Raw genomic sequence first — 25,413 nt, 5'->3', positions numbered from 1 at the left:
TCTAGGATTAACCTATGATTTTCATATTTTTTTCAAGAGAAGCTTTTCTAGAATTAGGATTGGTCTGTACGTTTGTAACAAATAGCTTTTAGAGTTAATTTGGGCATATCAGAATTTTATAAATTTATATTCTGCATAATAAGTTATGACACTCTAATGATGTTTGATTTTATACTTTCGCTATACATTCAAAAAGCGAGGCTAAGCAGTCAAATATACGGACATTGGCAAATATAAAGTGACAGCTTATTTAGAATTCAAGAAACATAGTATAGTATACAGATTTAAACAAAGACTAAGGCACTGAGTTACGGTGGTGAGAGTTCGAGTTCATATCCCCATGTGGCAACTCGAATTTCTCAGTCGCAATTTATTCACGCAACTTCCCCTTGGTTGTGTAAGAAGGGTGATAATTGGGTAGTTTGGATACTTAATAGTCAAGTACATAATATCAGAACAACCCTTACCCAAGCTCCTCTGTAGAGAGCGTCATTCTTTACGGTGACTTAATTTGGGAAACCTGCCATAATCGGCTAGGGTGAGGTAATAAAGAGTAGGTCCCTTGAGACAGCAGGTCAAATACTTGTATTTCTACTAAGTTTTGCCCCCCCCCCAACAACAGCTGAAAATCACAATTAGGTTTCGTGATTTTCCCCCGCATTAATTTCGTTGCTGATATAACCTGGGTTTGGACTAACAGTCTTAATAAATCTGCCGAAAAATTGCCCAATAATAGTTTTATAAATGTAATTATTTATGTGTAAATTGAATGTTAATAATTTTAAAGTTGCTTCGCTCACTAAATTTTGCTCTATTTTACAAGATTTATAAGAAAAAATTAGATTTGATTGGACGATTTTAACATGAGATCATATCTATACTTATATAAATACTGAAGAACCACCTTTAAATTAAATGTAGAAAAGTTTTATACCAATAAACTAATTCAAGAAACATTTAAATATCAGATTATATTATTTATCAAAAATCTGTTTTTCGCAGAAAGTTCAACTGCCATGATAAGGTCAAAGTACCAAAAACTAACTATATTAAAAGATCAAAGGTCAAAGTAACAAAAATTAACTAATATTAAAAAATACATCAATATATTATTACTTGGATGTGGCACCAGATTTTTATGTAAAAAGATAAATTAATACCAACTGCTGGCTAAAATAGCATTACCTACCATCTAACCCATTTACCCCATCCCCTAGTGGGTGATGAAGGAACCAGTAAAAGAGGTCCAGATTAGTTAAATTGACAAAAAAATTTCCCTTGTCAATATATCCACGTATATTATATATCTATTCAAGAATATATATTTCTTTCATCGTATTATAAACAGCTTTCCGCGGATATAGAATGTACAATTATAAGATTAAAACCAGTTTTTTTTGTCCAGAGTTGCCCGAAGGCACGGGCTAAAAAAACTGGTTTTAAATTGAACATTTTTATATTCGTAGAAAGCTGGATATAATGCGATGCTACCCATAGTTTTTTCGTATGTATGAGAACCGGTTCGTATCCACCGGATTCGAATGAGTACGAGAAAAATCTTTAATCACAGTTGAAACCAACAACTGTATTTGTTCGAGAAAAAAAGATATTTCAGCTGGTTTTTTTTTTTGGGGGGGGGGGGAGCCAGAGGGGGTGTGGAGGAATTAGTATTCATTTCGACTACCCTCAAAATTAGCTGAAATTACGATTTATTTTTTTTTTCGAATTTATTTATGGTTACAGATGATTTCTGTAGAGCAAAACTTTATAGACCAACAACCAGATAATATTGTGATATTTATTGAAAGACTGATGGACAAACAGTAGTCAAACTTGAAAAGAGTAATAATTATAAGTAGCTAAACTATACTTTAGTTCGAAATGTAAAATGTTTTATCGGCAGATATCTATAATACAAAGTAGAACGATGTCTGTCTGTCTGTTTGTTTGTCTGTTTGTTTGTTTGTAGCGAAGGATCTCGCTAACCGCTGAACTGATCGGGTTCTCCTTTACAGGGTAGCTTCTCATAGTTCCCGGAAAGGTTTATAACTATTTTCTTGGGGGGTGGGACACCCCCAACCCCCCCAAAAATGAAAAATACCCCCCCACCAAAAAAAAATAAATTTTCTTTTTAAAATAAAATAGTGGGGTCGACTACCCCCCCACAAAAAAAATTACCCACCCCCCCCCCAAATTTTTTTTTTATTTTAAATCTAAAATACGAAAAATTGGTTTGATCAAATCTCTTGGGGCAAAGCCCCTAGAGGCTAGGGGCGAAGCCGCTAGTTAAATATATGTAAATAGAACATTTTATTTTGAAAATTCCCTTTTTAAACATCCAGTGTATAATTTGTCCGTCTGTTTATCGGTAATGCTCTTGAAGACAGTAATATGCATTTAAATCAGCTGCTTATCCTTATACTAAAGTAACAGGATGTTTGTTTGTCTGTCTGTACCGAAGGATCTCGCTAACCGCTCAACCGATCGGGCTCTCCTTAACAGGGTAGATTCTCATGGGTTCTGGGAAGGTTTATAACTATTTTGGGGTGGGTATAACCACCCTCCCAAGATAAATAAAAAAAATCGAAAATTTTTAAAATATATGGGAGACTTCAACGTAACATAAAGAGAACCGTAACATAAAGAAGTAATGTATATATAGACTTTAACAAACAAAAACATCTAAATTGCCACTAGAGGCCTCTAGGGGCGTAACCGCTAATATAAGATAAACAGCTGATATTTTTTTGTATATATTCCTATTTTTAGTAAACCTTGACGCAAAAGATGCATTATGGAAGGGAGAGGACAATGGCCAATAATTTAATCGTCAACCCAACCAACCTGCCTATACTATTATCAATTAAATTAGACAACACATACAAAAGTGGAGAAATGATAATTTATCGTCTATTGTCATATCCCCCTGTACCTGTAATCCTAACAGGCTAGCCACACACACACACACACACACAATAATCCCCTCAAAGAAGGATTACAGATTATTTATCAAAACTTACATATATGCAAGAAATCTACAAAAAAATAAAAGAATAGGGTATATCAAATAATGTACATTTTAATTTATACTTGAAGTCTTATGCCGTTTGATCTCCTTTGTTATCAACTAGCGGTTGCGCAACTAGCATCTTGGAGCCTTGTAGTCAAGGTTAAGGAAATCAGAAAAATAGGCTTAAACAATTAAAAGACTTAAATACAAAAATTGAATAGCCTAAAACCATCCCATATTTGTATCCAAAAAAAGGAAAATTGAATCACGAGTTATGGAAAATTAAGCTACAGACAAAAAACCTTACTGCTTTGAATAATAGGATAATATCCCCTTCAATAATTTATATTTTAGAGGCGCAGCCACTTTTTATTTAATATTATATTATACACTGACGTCACTCAGTCATAGTGCATTCCTTCATGTTAATTCATCTGTTTTAACAAGGAGAATAGTGTCCACAGTAAGTGCAGCAAATGCAAGAATATAAAATTTCAGTATTCTTCCTAACCGATTAATATCCGCTTGTTATGAACAGGTTCTCAGCAATACTGAAAATTCATGTATGGCATCGCATTACAAACACTTCTCCACGCGTTTTAAACAAAAATAATAAAATTCATACAAGTTTTGTATCCCAGGCCTTTGGGCCCTTGATGCTAACAAAATTAGTTTTAGTCTTTAGATTTTTTATTTTAATATCCGCGGAAAGCTGTCTGTAATACGATGCGATAAAAACTTTTTAGAAATAAAATATTAAAAGTACCAAATTAATTACCCCGTTGGGGAGGGATTCTCATTTGAATTTAAAGTCACCATAAATAGAAGCCAGAGCAGACAACCAACCCTTATTATTGCACCACCATTGTCTGGAAGTTCTAACTGTGCATGCTAATGTTGTGCCTGGTTTTGGACCAAGACATTCCATCTATTCTCAACATTAATGTCTGCTGTCATACATGACAGCAGAAGGTACAATTTTTGACGTCTCGGTTTTGGCTGAACTCGAGCCAGACACCTCCCCGTCAACAAGCAGGCACGCTGAAATAAAAGTAAACCAAGTATACCAAAAACAACCTGGAGGTGAAAACTTCAAAATTAACTGAAAATGGAGAAAATCCCATCTTTCAGCGATGCCACTTAAAAAAAACAATATGCTCGACCTAGAAATGAATGACAATGATAAAACTGAAATAAAAAGAGTTCAAAGATCAGACGACCAAAATTTAGTCATAATTTAGCTGCGCTACTTTTATTGGAACTCTTTTTGATGATATTGTTTGAAGTGACAAGTTTTTTTTCTCTCATATTTGGTTGGAAAGGAAATATTTTTAGTATAAAAAAATGTAATTTCAGTTTTAGTAACACGGATACTTTATAACTAGTTACTTCACCTCTACCCTTTAGGGAAGGGCGGGGGAGGCCAGAAAAAATAGCACAAACCCATACAAAGGTATCTGTAAACCTCATCAGAAAATTCGGACCTGAAAATTCCGAGATTTTTAGCTTCAGACAAAAACAAATTATTACCTTATATTATACTAGCAGCTTTGCACCTAGCCTCTAGGGCCTTTGCTATTTTTGTATTATTTAGATTTAAAAAGAAAAAGTAAAAAAAAAATTTTTTTTTTGGGTGGGGAGGGTTGGCTAACGGCTAATGGCTGCCAACTCAATATGCATTTTTAGGGCAATATTATCGATAAACTTTTCTCAAAATTTCTATTACCAGCAGCTTAACAGCTAGAACCGACTAAAAACGACTAAAAGCTATAAATTAACTACCAAGAGTATCATTTTCAGGGATAAGTGATGGGAAACGCAAGAAAATATTATTCCAGGCCTATTTTCCAACTAGGCCTAAAAAACTAGTTTCGGGATGACGCAGTAGTTAGATTTGAAAACTATGAACAATGATGAAATAGCTATTATATGAATGCAAAGAAAAAAAGTATAGAATAAAATTCAGGTAGTTGATTATGATTCATGATTATGATGAATATTAACAGAAAAGTTCAATTAAGTGTGCAATAATTTTTACCAAAATTAATGAAATTTTTTTTTAACAAAACACAGTACACTTTTATTTACATATTGAACTAGTTTTGTATTTGTGATCATTTAGATGGGTTATCAATTCCACATGAAATGTAACTTTTAAATTGTCTAAAGACATGAGTTTTTCACATTGTTCTAAAGTATAAAATGTTGAATCCTACTCAGTCTTCAAAAAACGATCTCTCAATTTATGTTTTGCTATATGGACATTTATTAATGTGTAAATTTAATAATAAGTTGATGTGATTGAACGTCATATATATTGTTGTCATTCTAATAGCAGAAATTTATGTTTGGTTGAATTAATTTAGCCAATAATGAACTGGCGGACACGTTTGTTATTAATTAATTGGTTAATGCTAAAAGCAAGTTTCAGGCTATTGGATATTGGCCTACAGCCAATGAGGAACTGGGGGAAATAAGTTGATTTTATAGGCAAAAAAGAAAAGTTGCCCCATCACTTTTAAAAGGAGGCTGAGACCTAATTTTCCGTCAGGTTTCCCATCCCTCATCCCTGATCATTTTATTACCAAGTAATGAACAAATAACATTCAAAAAGTTGATTCCTACGTAATCAATGATGGATTTGCCGTGAAAATAGCCAAAAACCGGCTTAACTAATGAGCCGCAAGCCGTTATATTTTCCAAATTTCTATTCGATTTAGGGAAAATAGACCTACCAATGATTACTCAATCAAATTTCATCCTGAAATTCGGATTCTAAGTGCCATTTGCGCATTGATTACGAGATGGTTGCATTAAAAAAAACCTTAAATTAAAAATCCCTTTTTTATAGACAAATCCAAAAATGATGGAAAATGTGACAGATATATGGAGTACAATAGCTACTGAATCTTCAGAAATTTTAGAATCTTACGAAGAGGTAAATTTGAGAATAATAAAACACCATTCCGAAACCGATTAATATCCGCTGGATTATAACCTGTTTTAAGCCATACTGAAAAATCATATATAACATTGTAGTAAGAAAATTACCACTCGGGTCTAACAAAACTGTTTTCGATTTAATAATTTTTCATTTTAAATTCCGCAAAGGGCTGTCTATAATACGAAACGATAAATAACTATTCTATCTCTCTTTTAGACAACTGTACGCATTTAAGTCTCGACGTGAAGAAATTTTCGATCTTTTTGTTATATGTCTTTGGAGGGTGGTGGTACCCTCCCCCTAAATTGTTATAAACCTTCCCAGGACTTATGAGAAGCTACCCTGTTAAGGAGAATCCGATCGGTTCAGCGGTTAGCGAGATTCTTTGGTACAAACATACAGCTAGACAGACAGACATCGTTCTACTTTGTATTATGGATACCTATTTTTGGGGAAAGTGTTAAAATATATTTTTTTCTGAAAATTCGATATCCGGAATTACAATTTGATAATACAAATAAATTTCCAACAAAATTGTTTCCCTAATTTCAATTTTCTCATTCTTATGGCCTCCTCTGGTTCAAAAATTTTCCTTTGAAGTAAGTATTCCCTATTCATCTTTTAGTTCACAATTACAATTATGTAATAAAGAAGCGTTCCATTGACAAAACTAAAATTCTCTGTGCTACATGTGCTCGGATGACATTATATTTAACAAAGATGGGTGGAATGTCTTGGCCCAATACAGGCGCAACTCATTACTATGCACAGTTAGGACTTCCAGACAATGGTCTTGCCATAGTGGTTGTCTGTTACTTAACCTATTCACGGGTTTGTTTAGAAAGAAAAGGACAGATTTGGCTCCCCTTAGTTATCCTAACTGTAAAGCTGAGTGCCAAGGGAAGAGTTGATTTACACCCCCCCCCCCAAAAAAAAAAAATTTAAAAAGCTTGGACGTCTTTGCTGAGTGTCATAGAAAGCAGCCTCGCCCTTTTGATGTTATTGATGCAATTATTTTTATTTTATCATAGAAGTATCCTGAATTTAAATATTGGGTGGAAGGAGTCTTATTGACGGGTATATCCGGACTTGGAATCTCTGCAAATTCTCTCAGGTTAGTAGAACGACCGACCATCCGATTGACAGACCAACTGACAAACCAACTGACAAATAAACTGAAAGACCTACTGAAAAACCAAATAAAATTACTTATCGACATACCAACTGAAAGACCAACTGAAAGTCCAACTGAAAGACCAACTGAAAGACCAACTGAAAGACCAACTGAAAGTCCAACTGAAAGCCCAACTGAAAGACCAACTGAAAGACCAACTGAAAGACCAACTGAAAAACCAACTGAAAGACCAAATGAAAGACCAACCGACAAAGCAACGGACAAACCAACTGAAAGACCTACTGATAGACAAACTAACAGACAAACTGACAGACAAACTGACAGACAAACTGACAGACAAACTGACAGACAAACTGACAGACAAACTGACAGACAAACTGACAGACAAACTGACAGATAAACTGACAGACAAACTGACAGACAAATTGACTGACAAACTGACAGACAAACTGACAGACAAACGGACAGACAAACGGACAGACAAACTGACAGACAAACTGACAGACAAACTGACAGACAAACTGACAGACAAACTGACAGACAAACTGACAGACAAACTGACAGACAAACTGACAGACAAACTGACAGACAAACGGACAGACAAACTGACAGACAAACTGACAGACAAACTGACAGACAAACTGACTGGCAAACTGACAGAAAAACTGACAGACAAACTGACAGACAAACGGACAGACAAACTGACAGACAAACTGACTGACAAACTGACAGACAAACTGACAGACAAACTGACAGACAAACGGACAGACAAACTGACAGACAAACTGACAGACACACTGACAGACAAACTGACAGACCCACTTACTGAAAAACTGACAGACCTACTGACAGACAAACTGACAGACAGACTGACAGACAAACTGACAGACAAACTGACAGACAAACTGACAGACAAACTGACAGACAAACTGACTGACAAACTGACAGACAAACTGACAGACAAACGGACAGACAAACGGACAGACAAACTGACAGACAAACTGACAGACAAACTGACAGACAAACTGACAGACAAACTGACAGACAAACGGACAGACAAACTGACAGACAAACTGACAGACAAACTGACTGGCAAACTGACAGACCCACTTACAGACCAACTGAAGACAAACTGACAGACAGATAGACTAACTGACAGGCCAACTTAGAGTCCAACCTACAGTCAATCGACATACCAACAGACAGACCAACTGACAGACCAACTGACAGACCAACTGGCATACCAACTGACAGACCAACTGACAGACAAACTGACAGACAAACTGACAGACAAACTGACAGACAAACTGACAGACAAACTGACAGACAAACTGACAGACAAACTGACAGACAAACTGACAGACAAACTGACAGACAAACTGACAGACAAACTGACAGACAAACTGACAGACAAACTGACAGACAAACTGACAGACAAACTGACAGACAAACTGACAGACAAACTGACAGACAAACGGACAGACAAACGGACAGACAAATTGACAGACAAACTGACACACAAACTGACAGACAAACTGACAGACAAAATGACAGACAAACTGACAGACAAACTGACTGGCAAACTGAAAGACCAAGTGATAGACCAATGGAGCCAAACTGAAGACAATCTGACAGACAGATAGACGAACTGACAGACAGATAGACGAACTGAAAGGCCAACTTAGAGTCCAACCTACAGTCAATCGACAGACCAACAGACAGACCAACTGACAGACCAACTGACAGACCAACTGACAGACCAACTGACAGACCAACTGACAGACAAACTGACAGACCAACTGACAGACCAACTGACAGACAAACTGACAGACCAACTGACAGACCAACTGACATACCAACAGACAGACCAACTGACAGACCAACTGACAGACAAACTGACAGACAAACTGACAGACAAACTGACAGACAAACTGACAGACCCACTTGCAGACCAACTGAAAGACCAAGTGATAGACCAATGGAGCCAACAAAACCGTCGCAAATTATTTTTATTGTCTGTCGTAGTGTTGCTGTGCTATCCCGTTCAGAAATGAAATCACCATTCAGTCAAATGCTAAAAATTCTAGCGGCGTAAGTATCATTATGTAAAAGTTACAGAATGTTTGCCTGTTCGTGTGTCTGTTTGTGGGTTAAGATCTCGCTAACCTCTGATACAATAAAATTTTCTTTTACAGTAAAGCTTTTTAACTATTTATTTCTAACCTTCCAAGATTAATTGCCCATGTTTTTTTTTGTTGCATTTTTTAGCATTTATTTTCAGTGTATGGTCGACTTACCCCCTCTTCCTCCCCTCCCTTCCAATAGAGGCGTAGCTGATAATTATTATTGCAGTAGAAAGGGAATCATAAGTAAATATTGATCACATGAAAGTGATACATGAACAAATAGACAAATTGTATTATAGAGCAGATCTTATGTATCAAAAAATATGTACATAGAATTTAAATAATACTCAACCTTTCTACATAAATATGAATTAGTCTTTTGTAGCATGACCGACGAACCAAGACAAGAAGATTTTAAGTACCAACGTATATACCCTAATTCTATAATAGCTACGCTACTGATAAAAGTGTAAAAGCCTAGTCGACAATATTAGATAATTAGATACAGTAAGGACACGTCTCTTACTAATTATATTATGAATATTCAATATAATTAGGAAAAAATACAGATGTTTAGTAATATAATATTTTTTTGTAAGTCTGCACAGGGAGTAAGGGAGGGGACAATGGGCAATTAATTCAATCTAAGAGTTATCAAAGAAAGGCCATGAAATCCAGAACAATCCAGAAAATAGGGAGGAAAATGTAAAGTGATTATTAATTAAATTTTTAAACTGTAAACTAAGAAAATAGTTCCAAGAAAAAAAGCAATCAATTGAAAATTACATTACCAGTATATCAGACTGATGTAATCATTCTGTAATTAATTACTAGAAAAGTATCCCTGGAACTCTCCAGATGACAGAGAAAGGGAAAAGAAAGGTGGGGACAAGGGATGTGAACAGGGGAAAAAGGGGAAGGCAGGAGTGTAGGATGATATTCTAGCCCATAATAATAGATTTCCATAGCATCATGTAAAGCAAAATCACAACTTGTGTTTTGAAGAATTATATTGAGGTATTATGGTGTGATTTTTATATTACAAGATTATTGGACCTGGCAACTGCTACTGGCTGAGACGCGTTTTTAAATAGTTTATATTGAGAATACACAATATTCTTTTTCACTCCCAACTCCCCCACCTCTCTTTTAAAGGCAGACAATAGGGAAATGGAAGAGGGAGGTGTGAACAAGGAGCAAGGGATATGAATAAGGAGAAAAGGGGCAGGCAGACGTGATGTGCCATATTCTTATTACAGGCAGGCAAGCATGCTGGGACACATCATATGACTATTGGGAAAGGGAGAAGGGAGGTGGAAGCAAGGAGCAAGGGATATGAAGTGGGAGAAAAGTGGCAAGCATTCAACAGTTGCCAACTAGGAATTACATTTTTCTAATAATATAAAAGGATGTGGTTTTAAAATATTACTCGTAAGATATAATAGTAAATGAAAGGTAGAAGGATTAGAAAGTAGATTATAAAAAAATATTAGTTTTATTAGTTTATTTTTAGTTGGCAACCTTTACTAATATTAATGGAACAGCACGCCTACCTTCCCCTTTTCTCCCTGAGTATATCGCTTGCTCCTTGCCTCCACCTCCCTTCTTCCTTTCCCAATCATCATAAAATGTGTCCCAGCATACTCTTTTTTGGGGGGCCATGTATTCTTGAAATAAACTATTTAAAAACGTAACTCTGGGCAAGATGACCCGATACGCCTGCCTGCCCCTTTTTATCCTGTTTATTTCCTTGCCCCCACTTTTCCTCTCCCTTTCCCTATCATCTGCTTTAAAAAAGGGAGGTGGGAGAGAGGAGAGTGAAATAGAGTATGGGAAGGGGGCCGTGTATTCTTAACTTTTATATTTAAACAAGTCGCGGCATTTCATGCACTAGTACCCAAACTCAGCCAGAAACTGCTAAATTCTTGCACATTCCCTTTAAGCCAGTACCCAAAGTCTGAGACTCCTAAAAATTTAATATTCGATACATTGTCCCCTCCCTTACTTCCTGAAGTCTACAATAAAAATCGATTTATTATTACTTGGATGTTGCACCAGAATTTCATGTACTATAAAAAATGATACTCGGCTAAAAAACATTGCCCCCATCAACCCCCTTAACCACATCCCCTCCCCCTATACTTATTGAGCGAACTGACCAATAAAAGAGGTCCATATTAGCAACCTAAATTGATGACAAATTTTCAAATGTCAATAAATCTATATATTCCATATCAATTGCTACAAAAGACAAATTTATTTATTTTAAAAAGGTTTCTTGATTATATATACATCCTTCGCTTTCTTTTATAACCACTGAAAAAAATATGTTTTTACATTTTCGTTTGTCCATCCATAATTTCTTTGGTGCTTCACTAGTTTTTTTTGGGTATATTATTTCTTGGATCATACACCAGATTTTTATATTCTCTAATAAAGTGAAACACACAGCGGGCTAAAATAACGATTGCACCCTCTCCCACAACCTTTACCCCATACCCTCCCCTAATACTGGATGAACGAACAGGCCAATAAACGAGTTCCATATTATCAACCTAAATTGACGGCAATTTTTCTCCTGTTATATTATCCCCACGTATATTCTACATATATTACTACTTATGGATGTTGTCATCCTTGTTATATTATATTTACATTCTAATAACATTATCACAGCAATATGAGTACATATGTATATACATATAGGGAGGTTGGGAAGATTGTACTGTAAATTACCAATGGATATATAATAATTGGATATTGTCCTTAGATATTAGTCAATACGTTCAATACGGGAAGGGGGTGGGGGTAAAGTCATTAAAAGTGTGGAGGTGGGGTTATCGTTGCATTAGCCACTAGCCAGGCTTACAAAACTGGTATCAAATTTATAATTTTTCATTTTAATATTCGTAGAAAATTGTCTGTAAAACGATGCGATAATAGTCATTTCTCGCATTGTATTATAAACAGTTTTCCGCGGATATAGTATGTACAATTATAAGATTAAAACCAGTTTTTTTAGCCCTGAGGTGCCAAAGGCACGGGCTAATAAAACTGGCTTTAATCTTATGACTGTACATTTTTATATTCGTAGAAAGCTGGATATAATACGATGTTAGACATAGTTTTTTCGTATGGATGAGAATCGGTTCGAATGAATACGAGAAATAACTATTAATATTTTTTTTTATTTCTAGGTATGATATATTATATCTGGTGTCTTCGATACTTATTTTTGGTATTCCTGAACTTTCTATATTCTACAGGTAGCAATTTTTTTAGTTTGGATCAGGAGCAGCTCAATGTAAAATGTTCCTCGTATCGATAATTTCAAAAAAAACCCAATGATTAATGGCTGTAACGAACAAACAGCTGAAATTGTTTTTTTTTGCTCTAAAACTCGGGTCTGTTCATTGTACATAATGATTTTTCAGTATGGCTCAGAGCCAGTTCTTATCTGGAGGATATTATTTAGTTTGGAAGCCAAACTGTATAGAAAAGAAATTTTCATAACCCAATCGCAAAAAATCACGAATTTGTTGTAAAAAAATTTTAAAAATCCTAAAACAAATATCTGTAATCATTGCTAGCACAATAAAATTGTTTATATTTTCTAACAAATTGAAGTTACAAGCAATCCTATGACTTGTATAGCATTTTCCTACTATTAACACAAGCTGCGCAAATTTTCTTACTCCTAAACTATAATTTTTTTTAAACAGGGAGAAAATAGCAGCAAGAATATTACCATTTGTGTTTGGTATGGGCCATATTGGCAGGTACGTGTTAGTTATTTATAACATCGTCTTATAGACAGCTTTCCGAGGATAGTAAAATGATAGATTATAATGGTTTTGTTAGCATCAAGGGCCTGAAGGCCCAGGCTAACAAAACCGTTATTACAACATAGCCTCTAATAGGTCCTGGAAAGGTTTATAACTATTTTTAGGGAGGGTAACACCCTTCCAAGAATCACCCCTGGAAACAAATTTTCCCACAATTTTTATACTTTATCTTTTAGAAAATGAAATAAGAAATAGAAGGTCGAATTTAACCCCTTACAATCTTAAGTGCTCCTAGAGGCCTCTAGAGGCGTAGCCGCTTGTTAATTTATAATGTTGTTAAATGTTTTAGGGTTGGTTCTGTATTGCTCACACTCAGTGTCACAATAGAAAGGTAATATATGTTTTTCGCGTATTTATTCGAATCCGGTGGATACTCATGCATACGAAAAAAACTATGTCTAGCATCGTATTATATCCTGCTTTCTACGAATATAAAAATGTACAATCATAAGATTAAAACCAGTTTTTTAGCCGGTGCCTTCGGCACCTCTGGGCTAAAAAACTAGTTTTTATCTTATAAATATACATTCTATATCCGCGGAAAGCCATTTATAATACGATGCGAGAAATAACTATTCTTACAAATTTAATGATAGCGTATCTCAATCACCAAATAAGTAATCGCAAGAATTTTTTTTTTTACTTTTTATTTTTAAAGTGGAAGGTCGCCTCTCTCCTGGCCTCTTCAATTTCCCTATAGGCCTCTAGGGGCGTAGCTGCTATTAGGTTTACAGCTAAGAGAAGATTTACAAACACACAAACAAACAACATGTTATTAATAATTACTTTTTTAGATATGTAGCTGTGACAAGACCGTTATACACGGAAAAAGAAAAATTAAAGGTAAATATATAATTATTCTAATATAAAGCTTTTTGTTAGCAGCAAAGGATATCACTAACTGCTGAACCGATATTGTTCTCCTTTACAGTGAAGCTTCTTATAGGACCATGGAAGGTTTTTAGCTATTTTGGGGGAGGGTATCTCACACCCACACAAGTCCAATGTTTTTTTTTAACTTTTCTTTTTAAAGCAAGTAAAATTTTTCTTCCTCCCCACTTAACAGCTCCTAGAGGATTCTAGGGGCATAGCCGCTAGTCTATATTACAAATTAGAAATGTCTCCGTAGCCGCTGAACCGATTGGGCTCTACTCTTCAGGGAATATAGATTCTGGTCCTGCGGTGGTTTATGCTATTTTGTGGGAGGTTGGGACTCACCCCAAAAAAATACTATTGCAAATCATGTGGGCCAACTTTCCTTCATTTCTACTCTCAATGCTAGGGCAAAGCCAAAAGATGCAATGGGCAAAGCCACTAGTGTTTTAAATATTAAGAAAAGGATAAAAAACACATTATAATGATAACTTTTCGATTAATTTCGTTCCAAATAAATCATAAAAAAATTAAAATATATATAATATATATATAAGTCGATTTATGAAATATTAAAAATACCTAAGAAATTTAATTGAAAAAAGGTTTCATAGAAGTAAGATAAAAAATAAACATATATATATATATGTATAACTGTATTTCTTTTAAACTTTATTCATATATCCTTTTATAAGTCTCCTTAAAGGATTCAAAATGCAAAGTGTATATTTTTTCAACTCTTATTTTATACATTTTAATTGGAACTAATTGTCTATTTAGTAGTGAAACAATTGTATTCAATTTACAAAATGTTAGATAATAAGTTGTGTTTATGTAGATAATATTATCCTTATAATAAAGTAACAGGATGTTTGTGTGTCTGTGTGTCAGTGTGTTTGTGTGTTTGTACCGAAGGATCTCGCTAACCGCTGAACCGATCGGGTTCTCCTTAACAGGGTAGATTCTCATATGTCCCGGGAAGGTTTATAACTATTTTGGGGGAGGGTACCACCACCCTCCCTAGAGAAATTAAATTTTTTTTAATTTCTCAATTTTAGAAAGAGAGTTCAACGAAAAACAAACATCAAACGTAAATTTTTTTACTTTTTCATTTAAAATCTAAAATAAGAAATTGAATTATTAAATTCGACTCTCTCCTCCTCAAGTGCCCCTAGAGGCCTCTAGGGGCGTATCCGCTAGTCCTATATATAAAGTATTAGGCTCTTTTTTGTCTGTAGCGAAGGAATTAGCTAACCGCTCAACCGATATGATTCACGGAAGGTTTTTAACTATTTTAGAGGATTGTATCTCCACCCTTCCAATAAAAATACTGAAAGACATTATTTTACTTTTATATAAAGATTTAATGATTTTTATTTAACTAGCGGCTTCGCCCCTAGCCTCTAGGGGCTTTGCCCCAAGAGGTTTGATCAACCTAATTTTTCGAATTTTAGATTTAAAAAGAAAAAGTAAAAAAAAAATATTTTTTTTTTGGGGGGGGATATTTTTCATTTTTAGGAGGGTTGGGGGTGTCCCACCCCCCAAGAAAATAGCTTAAAACCACCACAGGACCAGTAGGTATATTCCCTGAAGAGTAGAGCCCAATCGGTTTAGTGGTTACTGAGATCTTAAGCTTCAGACGGACAGACAGACGGACAGACGGACAGACAGACAGACAGACATCGTTCTACTTTGTATTATAGATAGTGCAGTTAAAATAGTAAAATGTTCTGCTAGCAGCCTTCAAAGTTAATAGACTTTTTGGAGATAATCGTTACCAAACCCGCGACCGTGGCTCAACACGTAGCGCATCCGCTCGTCGTCGGGAAGGTGATAGGTTCGAATCTCGGTCCGACACCGCGTCATAACTAAAGACGTTTAAAATGGTTCCCACTGCTACTATGTCAGATGCGCGATGTAAATAGTTAGAGCGGGGCCGGAATGCCTAGGCCCAAAACAGGCGCAGCTCGTTACCATGCACAGTTGGGACTTCTCAGACAAAGGTCGTGCATCACAGAGAGTTGGTTGTCTGATGGGTAAATGGACGCTTTACACTGCAATCATAAGCGGGGTATGTTTCAAGGTGCGTGGAGAAGAGGTCTAGTACCCGAAGCGACACCTAGCTCCCTAGAGTCTTATCTTATCTTAATCGTTACCAGGAATATTTTATCGTGAACTATTATAGATCCAAATTATGTGATAATCTTTTTTTTTAGAACACTCTGCTGCTCATATCAGCCCTATTCTCTGTTCTTTATAATATACCAAGGTAAGTGTTTTCTCGTATTCATTCGAATCCGGTGGATAGGAACCGGTTCTCATCCATACGAAAAAACTATGTCTAGCATCGTATTATATCCAGCTTTCTACGAATATAGAAACGTACAATCATAAGATTAAAACCAGTTTTTTTAGCCGGTGCCTTCGGCACCACGGGGCTAAAAAAACTAGTTTTATTCTCATAATTGTACTTTCTATATCCGCGGAAAACCGTTTATAATACGATGCGAGAAATAACTATTATAAGTAGCTAATCTACTCGATAATTAACTTTGTCTGTCCAAGCTCAGGCTGTAATTAATAAGGAAGATTGTAATTGAACAACCAGTTTAAAAAAAAATGATCTATCACTTAATTATTATGTATTTTTTAATTGGTCTAAAACGTACTTTTTCTGTAGGTCCATCCAGGATTTTTTTTATGGCTTTTAATGAAATTATTGTTATTATTCTTTACAGCATTGTGTAATAGTTATTTATCGCATATTATTATAGACAGCTTTCTGCGTATAATACAATGGAAAATTATATCATTAAAGCCAGTTTTGTTTGTCAATCCAAGGGGCCAAAAGCCTGGGCTAACAAAAATGGTTTTAATTTTATTATCATTATTTTATTATTCATGGAGTGTTGCCTACAATATGATACATGATTTTTCAAAATGGCTCGAAACCGGTTCCAATCCAGCAGATATGTTTTGAAGCAATACTGAAAAAAAACTATTTCTGGGGAAAATATGATAAAATCTTTTTTGTTGGCATATCCTTATCTCCAAGTTTCGCTGATTAAAAATTATTCATCAGTTTTTTTGGAAAAATCAAAAACTTTGACAATTTCAATCTAGCTCACATAAGACAAAATATACAGCCGTTTAAAATGGATGGATGGACCAAACTGTGTGTTACCTGTCAATTCTGCTGCTATGTCAGACCAGTGATACAAATTTATTATCAGTAACTAAATAAAAGTCCCGAATGGTTCGATTTATTTGGCTATGGGCCCTCTTTCTAAGGGGGATAATAGAAGGTTCAAAAGCGCCAAACAAAAAATTATATCTAAACTTTTTCAAAGTCGTCAATTATGACTCAACTTTAATTCTGAATTCAAATAACATATTCTTAAAAATAAAGAAAAACAGACAAATTGAATGCTAAAGCATATATTCAGTGTTCACAAAAAAAAGGGGGAGAAATGACATGACAAATAATATAAAATACGAAGCTTTATACCTAGGACAACAAGGAACAATGTTAGAAGTAAAGCAATAACCAAGTCCTAAAATATATTATAAGTATGACCTAAAACAAAACCCTGTATTAAAACAATTTACAGACAAAATTTGTTTAGACTTTTACATTTATATTTTTATATATTTAGTAATGAACATCTACAAGTAATTAAGTTCATTTGTCCTACTATTTATATTTATTTAGGTTTTTTGAGCTTGGTTATGATCGGATGACAATTATTGATTCAGGTAAACAAATCAGTCAGTAGGAGCGAAGCCACTTTATAATTAGGTATCCATATACCTCTGACGTCAGTTGGACGGTCAATCGGCCTCTAAAAAACTGGTTATTTTTGGTCATGCATTGAAAATGCCTACTACTGTTACTAAAGTCATTTTTGAATCAGTGGCGTGCAAAGGATATTGCTAAAGGGTGTGCGAAGCGAACCTGAAAATTTGACATTCCATTTTTCAACATTTTTAAAATCAACATCTACATACTTCACTATCCAAAAATGGTCCAATGGCAGGTAAATTGTAGCGCGGAATGCGCGTATTTGTTTCACCCCCCCCCCACCCGCCCCCCCCCCCCTTATTTTAAAGAAGGTGTGACTATTTTTCCTCGACACCTACTTTGATGTTCTGAGTATTTATGTATATCAATTTATCCCTGTGTTCCTCTGAATTTTGGATATAATTTTTGTTATGTATCATTTTAATTTCTTTAAAATGTTATTGATTTTTACTATGTGTTTCAATAACATTTTTTTAGAACTTCTTATGAAATGTTTTCTGAAGAAAATGAATAACACGGATTTCGTTAACAGCTACTCTATGGCTAAAGAGTGTCCGTCCGTGTGTAGTAGAATTATTTAAACTTATTTTGTCGTATTTAAAACGACAAACTATGTATATTTCTGAAGAATACCTGTGTCATGTTATTTATTATTGTATTTTAATATTCATATAAAACTACCTAAAATACATTATGAAACATATTTTTTTAGTAGGACTAATCCTGCGGATATAAATCGGTTTCGAAGCCATACTATTCAGATAAATAACTCTTTAAAAAATTAAATATCTGACTTTAAGGATTTTAAAAATTATTTCAGAAACGAACGAGACACAAGTAATTTTTCATACCGTCGTGAAAGAAATAAGACAAGTAAGTCCTATAGAGAAGCTATACTGCAAGTATTGAATGTTGGTTAGTCTGTCTGGAAAGGAAATAAAAGTAATATATTAGCCTTTTTGATTTATTTGTTTTAATGTTAAAATATATAACAGACTGATAAATGGTATTAACCTGTACTGTACATAATTTCTCTTAAACGGACAACTTTTTCTTGTCCGGAGATGGGTCTTTTTTCGACATTTTTTCGATATTTATTGATTGAACAAAGACGACAGGATTTCAACAGAGAATACAACTTAAGAATTTGAAATTTTAAAACTATTATTTTAGCCATTTGTATAATGTCTAATACAGCTCTAAAAAGATACATATATTAATTAATATGCAGCAAAAATGGATTGAAGATGATTTGTTTTTCTTCTATGAAGCCCGTACCAACAAAAGCGAAATAATTGAATAAATAGTTGTATACTCTGTTTAAATTTCGCGAATCAAAAAAACGCGGCATTCTTTTTATGAAAAAACATTTCGGATTTTTTTAGAGATCTTTTCTTTTGAATGAGTTAACTTAGCACCCAATCCAATCAGGAATTTAATCTCTAAAGAATTTAGGGTTAGGCCGGATAGAGGATATCCGACTGATTTTTAATGCCGGATAACCGAATATTAAAGTAGCCAATAAAATTACAGTCATTTAAAATATAAAAACTAGGGGTTTTTGTAGTATGATAAAAAATATTATATTGCCAGATATCTGGTCTGATAGTTTCAATATTCGGTATCTGTGGCCGGATATTGAAAAAAGCCTGAAATCCGGCCAAGCCGTATTTCCGGCCCAACCCAAAAAAATATTTCCTGTATAAATTATTAGTTGAATAGTTTGATCAACTAGTTTGTAATCAATCAATCAAAATTTAATGAAAGTATTCACAGTTTTCAAGTCAACGATTTCATAAAACTTTGGGCACCAGTCCCCAATACCCCCTCCCTCCCTAATCCTATGTTTATGTTACTTTTAAAATTATTTATTTTTCAGAGTACTGTGTACCTTACAATCCATTTTTGGTCAAAGGTAAATATTAATCATCTATTCTTATTTAAAGTATCTCTCTGTTTATGTCTGTCTGTACCGAAGAATCTCGCTAACCGCTACACCGATATGACTCTCCTTTACAATGTAGCTTCTCATAGGTCCTGATAAAATTTTTGGTGTATTTATAGAAACAATTTTTGCTCCTGTCATCAATTATAAAACCTTGTTTATTGTTTAGCTGGTTTTTGTGGAGCTTGGGCCATACATCCTACTCGCTACTTTGAATATAATCATCATTGTCAGGTAAGCTTTGTCTATGTCTACTCAACCAAAACTTTTAATTGTTTGTTATATAAGGTGGCCGTAATGAGAGTTATTTTAATAGTTTAGAAACAACACTCGGCGATTTAGTATCTACGTTTTCTTTTTTTCGTACTAGTGATTGCGCTCCATCTTCTAGGTTCTCAGCAAGGGAGCGAGAAAACAGAATTATAATATTTTCCAAAGAAATAAATCTAACAAGGATGAAAACATCCTTAAAAGGGAAGCTCTGAAACGGTAGGACAAACAAACATTAATGCGTGTCAGAACTAAAAAATCATAACTTAAATGTATAAATTCAAAATTTTAATCAAATTTGTTGAAAAACTGTTTAAATATAGGATATTGTTTAAGGACATACTTACGTTTTTAGGACTTGATTATAGAGATGCTTCGCTTGTAACATTGTACTTTGTTGTCCTAGGAATCAGTATTCAATTCTAACATGCCTAAACTAACGAAAAAAAGCCATTTGTCCTAGACGTACGGACGGACCGACACTAATTATAGAAAAGCTTCGCTTTTAAAAGTTTAATACCTGAAAACCAAAAATGAAACTATATGATGCTTCCTTAAAATAGAGAACCCTATCGGCTACTTTACATAATAGGATTACTTAGAAACTTTATCCTATTTTTATCTGCTGTTTAATTTGGTTGAAAATATATTATTTTATATTTTTAAAAAGAAACATAACTACAAAAAAGTTTCAATAAGATTATTAAAAGAAATCTGTATAAAAGATCTTTTTAGGCTTGTTTTTGCATCAACTATGGCTTTGAATCGCGACTTAACTAAAGACGTTAAAATAGCATTGTCCAAAGCAGGCGCAAATCATTACATTCCACAGTTGGGATTTCCAGACTAAGATTCTACAATCAAAGATTTGGTTGTTTTTTGGGCGTTTCAAAACCTAATACATTATTGTGAAATAAGTGCTAACTTGTTTACTGCCTAACATTTGAAATTTTTTATCCTCAACTTGTGACATTTCATTGTTTTTATATATAACTAAACTAGTATTTTTCTAGTTTACATAATATGCTTAAATACGCTTTAAAACTTTCGTGCATAAAAACTTATGTTTTCTTTCAGCCAAGGTTAGAGTCCTCTATACAAATAGCTAAGTTCTATATTTCTACCCTTCCCTTTTCGAAAAAATATATTAAATCACAAAACCTTTAAAATTGAATAAATTTTCCTTTTGTAGCATGACCAACAGACAGACTGACAAAGAAAATTAACTACTGGATGCTCTTTAGTAGGAGGTATATTTACCAAAAAAAAATAGCAGTCTATTTTCAATCACAGCTTAGTGAATTCCATTTCCCCTATTGCTTTATGGACAGACATACGGACAAATTGGATTACAGAGTAGCTTCGCTACAAAAAAAAATAATGAACATTATCTATATACAGTTATAAAAGCTCAGTTAAAAGAAAACTTATCACTAATAATGGCATCATGACTAAAAATCTTCATATGTTGATATTATAACAGTACAAACAATACGTATGGAGGGGGGGGGGAGGGGTTAATTGACAAAATAATATATTCTACTACAACTTTATTGTAATGTAATTTCTAACCTTTATAATTACATTAGCGTTTTGTGTTTGGTCGAAAAGTACAGTTAGTCTTATTTTTGAGAATTAAGAATGACAACATCCATAAATCAGAAGGAAGGACAAACGAACAATATCTCCTGTAGAGTGTCACATCTTAATAAGCAGAACATTTATTTGTAAGTCTAAACAAAATTGAATTTGTTGCCAAATTCCTTATATACAGGATTACTGTTTAATAACGATTATAGAGTAGCTTCCTAAATCGTTCATAACTGTTTATAGGAATCATTATGCAATGATTAAAATTGATTCTACCAATCTATAAATTAACAAGAATAGCTATTTGTTACAGACGTATGGACGGACCGGCAGAAATTATAGAAAAGCTTTGCTTTTATTAAGTATGAAAGAAAGTTGGGGCTATTAAACAAAGTATCCCTTGAGCACTGACAAACCCCCCTCCCTTATTTTCCCATTCCTAACCCTGCTGGGCTATCCTTTACCTAATATAACCTAGCCTACCCTGACCTACAGTGAAAAACAAACACCCAAACGAAAAAACTATGTCTTCAATATATTTTAAAGTAAAAAAAAGTAGGGGGGAGGGGGTACAAATGCTCACTAGAATACCTTATAATGTGAAAGCGCCAGAAAGTTTGTTTAAAAAGTACACACACAGAGAATTAGAGCTGGCTTCTCTTTGGTTTATCTTTCACAAGTAGTACAGCCACTCTACAGTTACAATATTTTTTTCCAGTATGGCTTCGAAACCAAAATCATAAAATTAGGTTTTTAAGCTTGGGCATTCGGCCCCTCGGGGGTTTTTAGTAACATCCAATAGACAACCAACCTTGTCTTTTTATGTACATGTAAACTATACTTTTTATTTTTATTAATTAGAATTGTTATATGGATAAAATTATTCTTGATTTCACTTCATGTCGTCTAAAGTTTTCAATGTTAAACAACATGAAAAGAAAACAAGGATGATAACTCAAGGAAATAGAGGTTATTGGGCTGTTTATTACACAAGTCCCCAAAGTTTTATAATGTCGTTGAATTTTTATCATTTAGTTCATTAATTCAATTGTCCAAATGTTTCAACCACTTATTTTAATCTAAAGAAGTTTTTTTGTGTATCGTCATTTGGGATGTACATCGTAGCTGTCTAATTCTATAGTTACCTAGCAAAACGGGGATAAATGTCACCGCGTTTGGCTTACGTGTCCTACTGACGTCATGGTAGAGGGAAAGAGAAAGGGAAGGGGGAAAGAAATCCCCTAAAAAAGGTATAAGGCATTTTATGACGTCAATAGAATAAGCACGTGAAAGGTGATGACATATATCCTTTTTTAGAAGATAAGATATGTATATCTACAATAATGATAAACAAAATTATTCACACAAGAATTTTGCTCCTTTGAAGATGGTGTAAAATATATGAGATTTTCATTTTTTTGGAGGTGGTACTTACATTTTAAGTAATGGCGGAAAAGTTTGGACACTGCTAGGAAGTACAACCCAATTAAGATTCAATTAAAGTCTCTATACGGTTTTCACGTCAACAAATGAGAAAACCTGCTTGTAAAATTTTGCAGACCAGTAATATTTACAGTCTTAGAAGTTCTCCTTAACAGGGTAGATTCTCATATGTCCCGGGAAGGTTTCCTTAACTACTTTGGGGTAGGGTACCACCACCCTCCCAAGAGAAATCACAATAAAATCGAAAAAAAAAATTTTCCGCCGCATAGTGTCGCTAGTGTAGTAGTGCTGCGTAGAAGCAGGAATTTAACAGCTGATAACATAGACAAATTATTTCTCAAATTAAAAAATTTAAAATAAGAAAAAACATTTAAATGCCACTAGAGGCCTCTAGGGGCGTAGCCGCTAGTAGACAATAAGACATTCAACTTTGTTGAGTAAATTTGCAATTTTATAATACCAACAATAATACATTCAATATTTTAAAAAATTATATTGTAAATATCAAGAACATGACGTGATGAAAATAATAAAATTTTAATGTCCACTTATTTTAAAAATAAGGAGTAAAAAACACTTTTCTCTACAACTTTGAAAAAAATAGGCAAAATAAGAATAGCAAAATAAATTATTTAAAAGAAGGTTTTTAAATATAGCAGTAAAAAATAGCCGACAAAAAAAAAACCGACGAACAATTTTGCCAAACTTCTTATACATTTCAATTATTATTTCATGTTTTAAATCAATAGAACAATTTGTTTTTAGATTACGACAGTCGGCAAAGCATCAGCCAAGATCAACGCAAGCTTCTATGAAGGTAATACAATCAAACACTTTAGTTAAGTCTAAAATGCGCGAATTCAACAAATTAATTTTAACTGTCAAAGAGTTTCGGATCTACTGCAGTTCAAGGTAAAATATTGCTGGTAAGCAATATTTCCAAAAATCTATGAATTTTAAAGGCTGCTAGCTGCCAAACGACTGAACGTACAGATCATACCCACACACCACTTTAAGCGGCATAAGAAGGCCTACAAATAGCCAAGATCCAATTATGCACAGGAAAAGCTTCTCTGAAGAAAAAACGTGTAAATTAGGTCTTTTTCGCGCATTTCTCTGCACTGCACTGTGAGATAATTATGCATTATTGATTTATGACTATTAGAGATTATTTGTAGGCCTTCTTATGCCGCTTAGAACGTTGTGCGGGCATGATTTGTATGTTCAGCCGTTTGGCAGCTAGCCGCCTTTAAAATTCATAGATTTTTGGAAATATTGCTTACAAGCAATATTATACCGTGAACTGCAGTAGATCCAGAGTTTCTTTAAGCCAACAACAGAGGCATCTGCTCGTTAGATGTGGTTCCTACTGCTGCTATGTCAGGTGCTCCACATAAATAGTTAGATTTGGGGTAATGCCCAAAGCAGGTGCAACACAGTTATGACTTCCAGACAGAAAGGTCATGCAATCAAAGTGTTTACTTAATTGTACCTTAAAATATCCTACCCAATTAAGTGTATGGTTAATTGGACACATAGTACAGACAATAGACCCTTTAATTTTATGTCCTTTGTCTGAATGTTCTTACTTGGTAAAAATTTGCGTCTTTTGAAATGTCAATGTCTAAATCTACAAAAATAAACATTAGATAAAATTTTTTTTAGAAAATTTGAAAATATTCTTACACTTTGTTTTTAAAACCATCTGAAAATAAACAGTTTTTACAGGAGATTAACTTTAAAATTAGATTTTATGCAGAGATCCTAAGATTAGTAAATGGATAATAAATCATATTTACTCTCAGTTTCAATTAAATTGTTTGTTTATTAGTCTCTATGTCAGCTTAAGATTTTACAAATTTCTAGATCCATTAAATTTTTAGGGAAGTTTTCGTTAGTTCTAATTCCTCACCCCACCTTCCCTTCCTGTCTTATACTCGTTTAGTGTCCTAAACAATAGTTTAAAAGTACCCCTCCTCATAACGCTTGTAATTATTTTTTAAAAGACATTTTATTATATTCATTACTAGAGGCCTCTAGTGGCATTTAAATGTTTTTTTTTTAAACTCTACGATACCTTGCAATGTTGCTTTCAAGTCTCTACGATACCTTGCAATGTTGCGTTCAAGTCTCGTCTCTTGGGAGGGTGGTGATACCCTCCCCAAAAATAGTTATAAACCTTCCCGGGACCTATGAGAAGCTACCCTGTAAAGGAGAATCATCGGTGCAATCACACAGACAAACAGACAGACCGACTTTATTATATGGATTATCTCAACTTTTATTTAAATGTTATTTTTTTAATAAGATTAAATTAAGGTTAAAAGGTTTACTTAAAAATAAATCCTTTTTTAATGATCAAATAAAGCACTTTTAGTTTTAAGGTTTTAGAATACAAAAAAATTACGTCAATAAAAAACCAAGACTAAC

General features: G+C 34.0%; 1 protein-coding gene across 2 annotated transcripts in view; it reads left to right on the top strand.

Moving 5' to 3' along the window:
- Positions 1-5,865: 5,865 nt before the first annotated feature.
- The window catches only part of LOC145332735 (FMRFamide receptor-like), a 36,550-nt gene continuing 17,002 nt past the window's right edge, over positions 5,866-25,413 (top strand). For both annotated transcript variants that reach the window (XM_080177779.1, XM_080177780.1), the window contains exons 1-13: positions 5,866-5,948; positions 6,986-7,068; positions 9,115-9,180; positions 12,413-12,481; positions 12,938-12,994; positions 13,350-13,391; positions 13,855-13,903; positions 16,150-16,202; positions 17,646-17,689; positions 18,556-18,608; positions 19,615-19,650; positions 19,850-19,914; positions 23,749-23,800. In XM_080177779.1, coding sequence (XP_080033905.1) covers positions 5,874-5,948; positions 6,986-7,068; positions 9,115-9,180; positions 12,413-12,481; positions 12,938-12,994; positions 13,350-13,391; positions 13,855-13,903; positions 16,150-16,202; positions 17,646-17,689; positions 18,556-18,608; positions 19,615-19,650; positions 19,850-19,914; positions 23,749-23,800 — 744 coding nt within the window. In that variant the 5' untranslated portion in view covers positions 5,866-5,873. The remainder of the gene's footprint in view (positions 5,949-6,985; positions 7,069-9,114; positions 9,181-12,412; positions 12,482-12,937; positions 12,995-13,349; positions 13,392-13,854; positions 13,904-16,149; positions 16,203-17,645; positions 17,690-18,555; positions 18,609-19,614; positions 19,651-19,849; positions 19,915-23,748; positions 23,801-25,413) is intronic.

This window comes from Acartia tonsa, chromosome 11 (assembly GCF_053477335.1).
Source record: "Acartia tonsa isolate MP-2025a chromosome 11, ASM5347733v1, whole genome shotgun sequence".
In the NCBI taxonomy this organism is placed as follows: Eukaryota; Metazoa; Arthropoda; class Copepoda; order Calanoida; family Acartiidae; genus Acartia; species Acartia tonsa.
The sequence above is the reverse complement of the archived record's forward strand: the minus strand, read 5'-3'. Positions and strand labels throughout refer to the sequence as shown.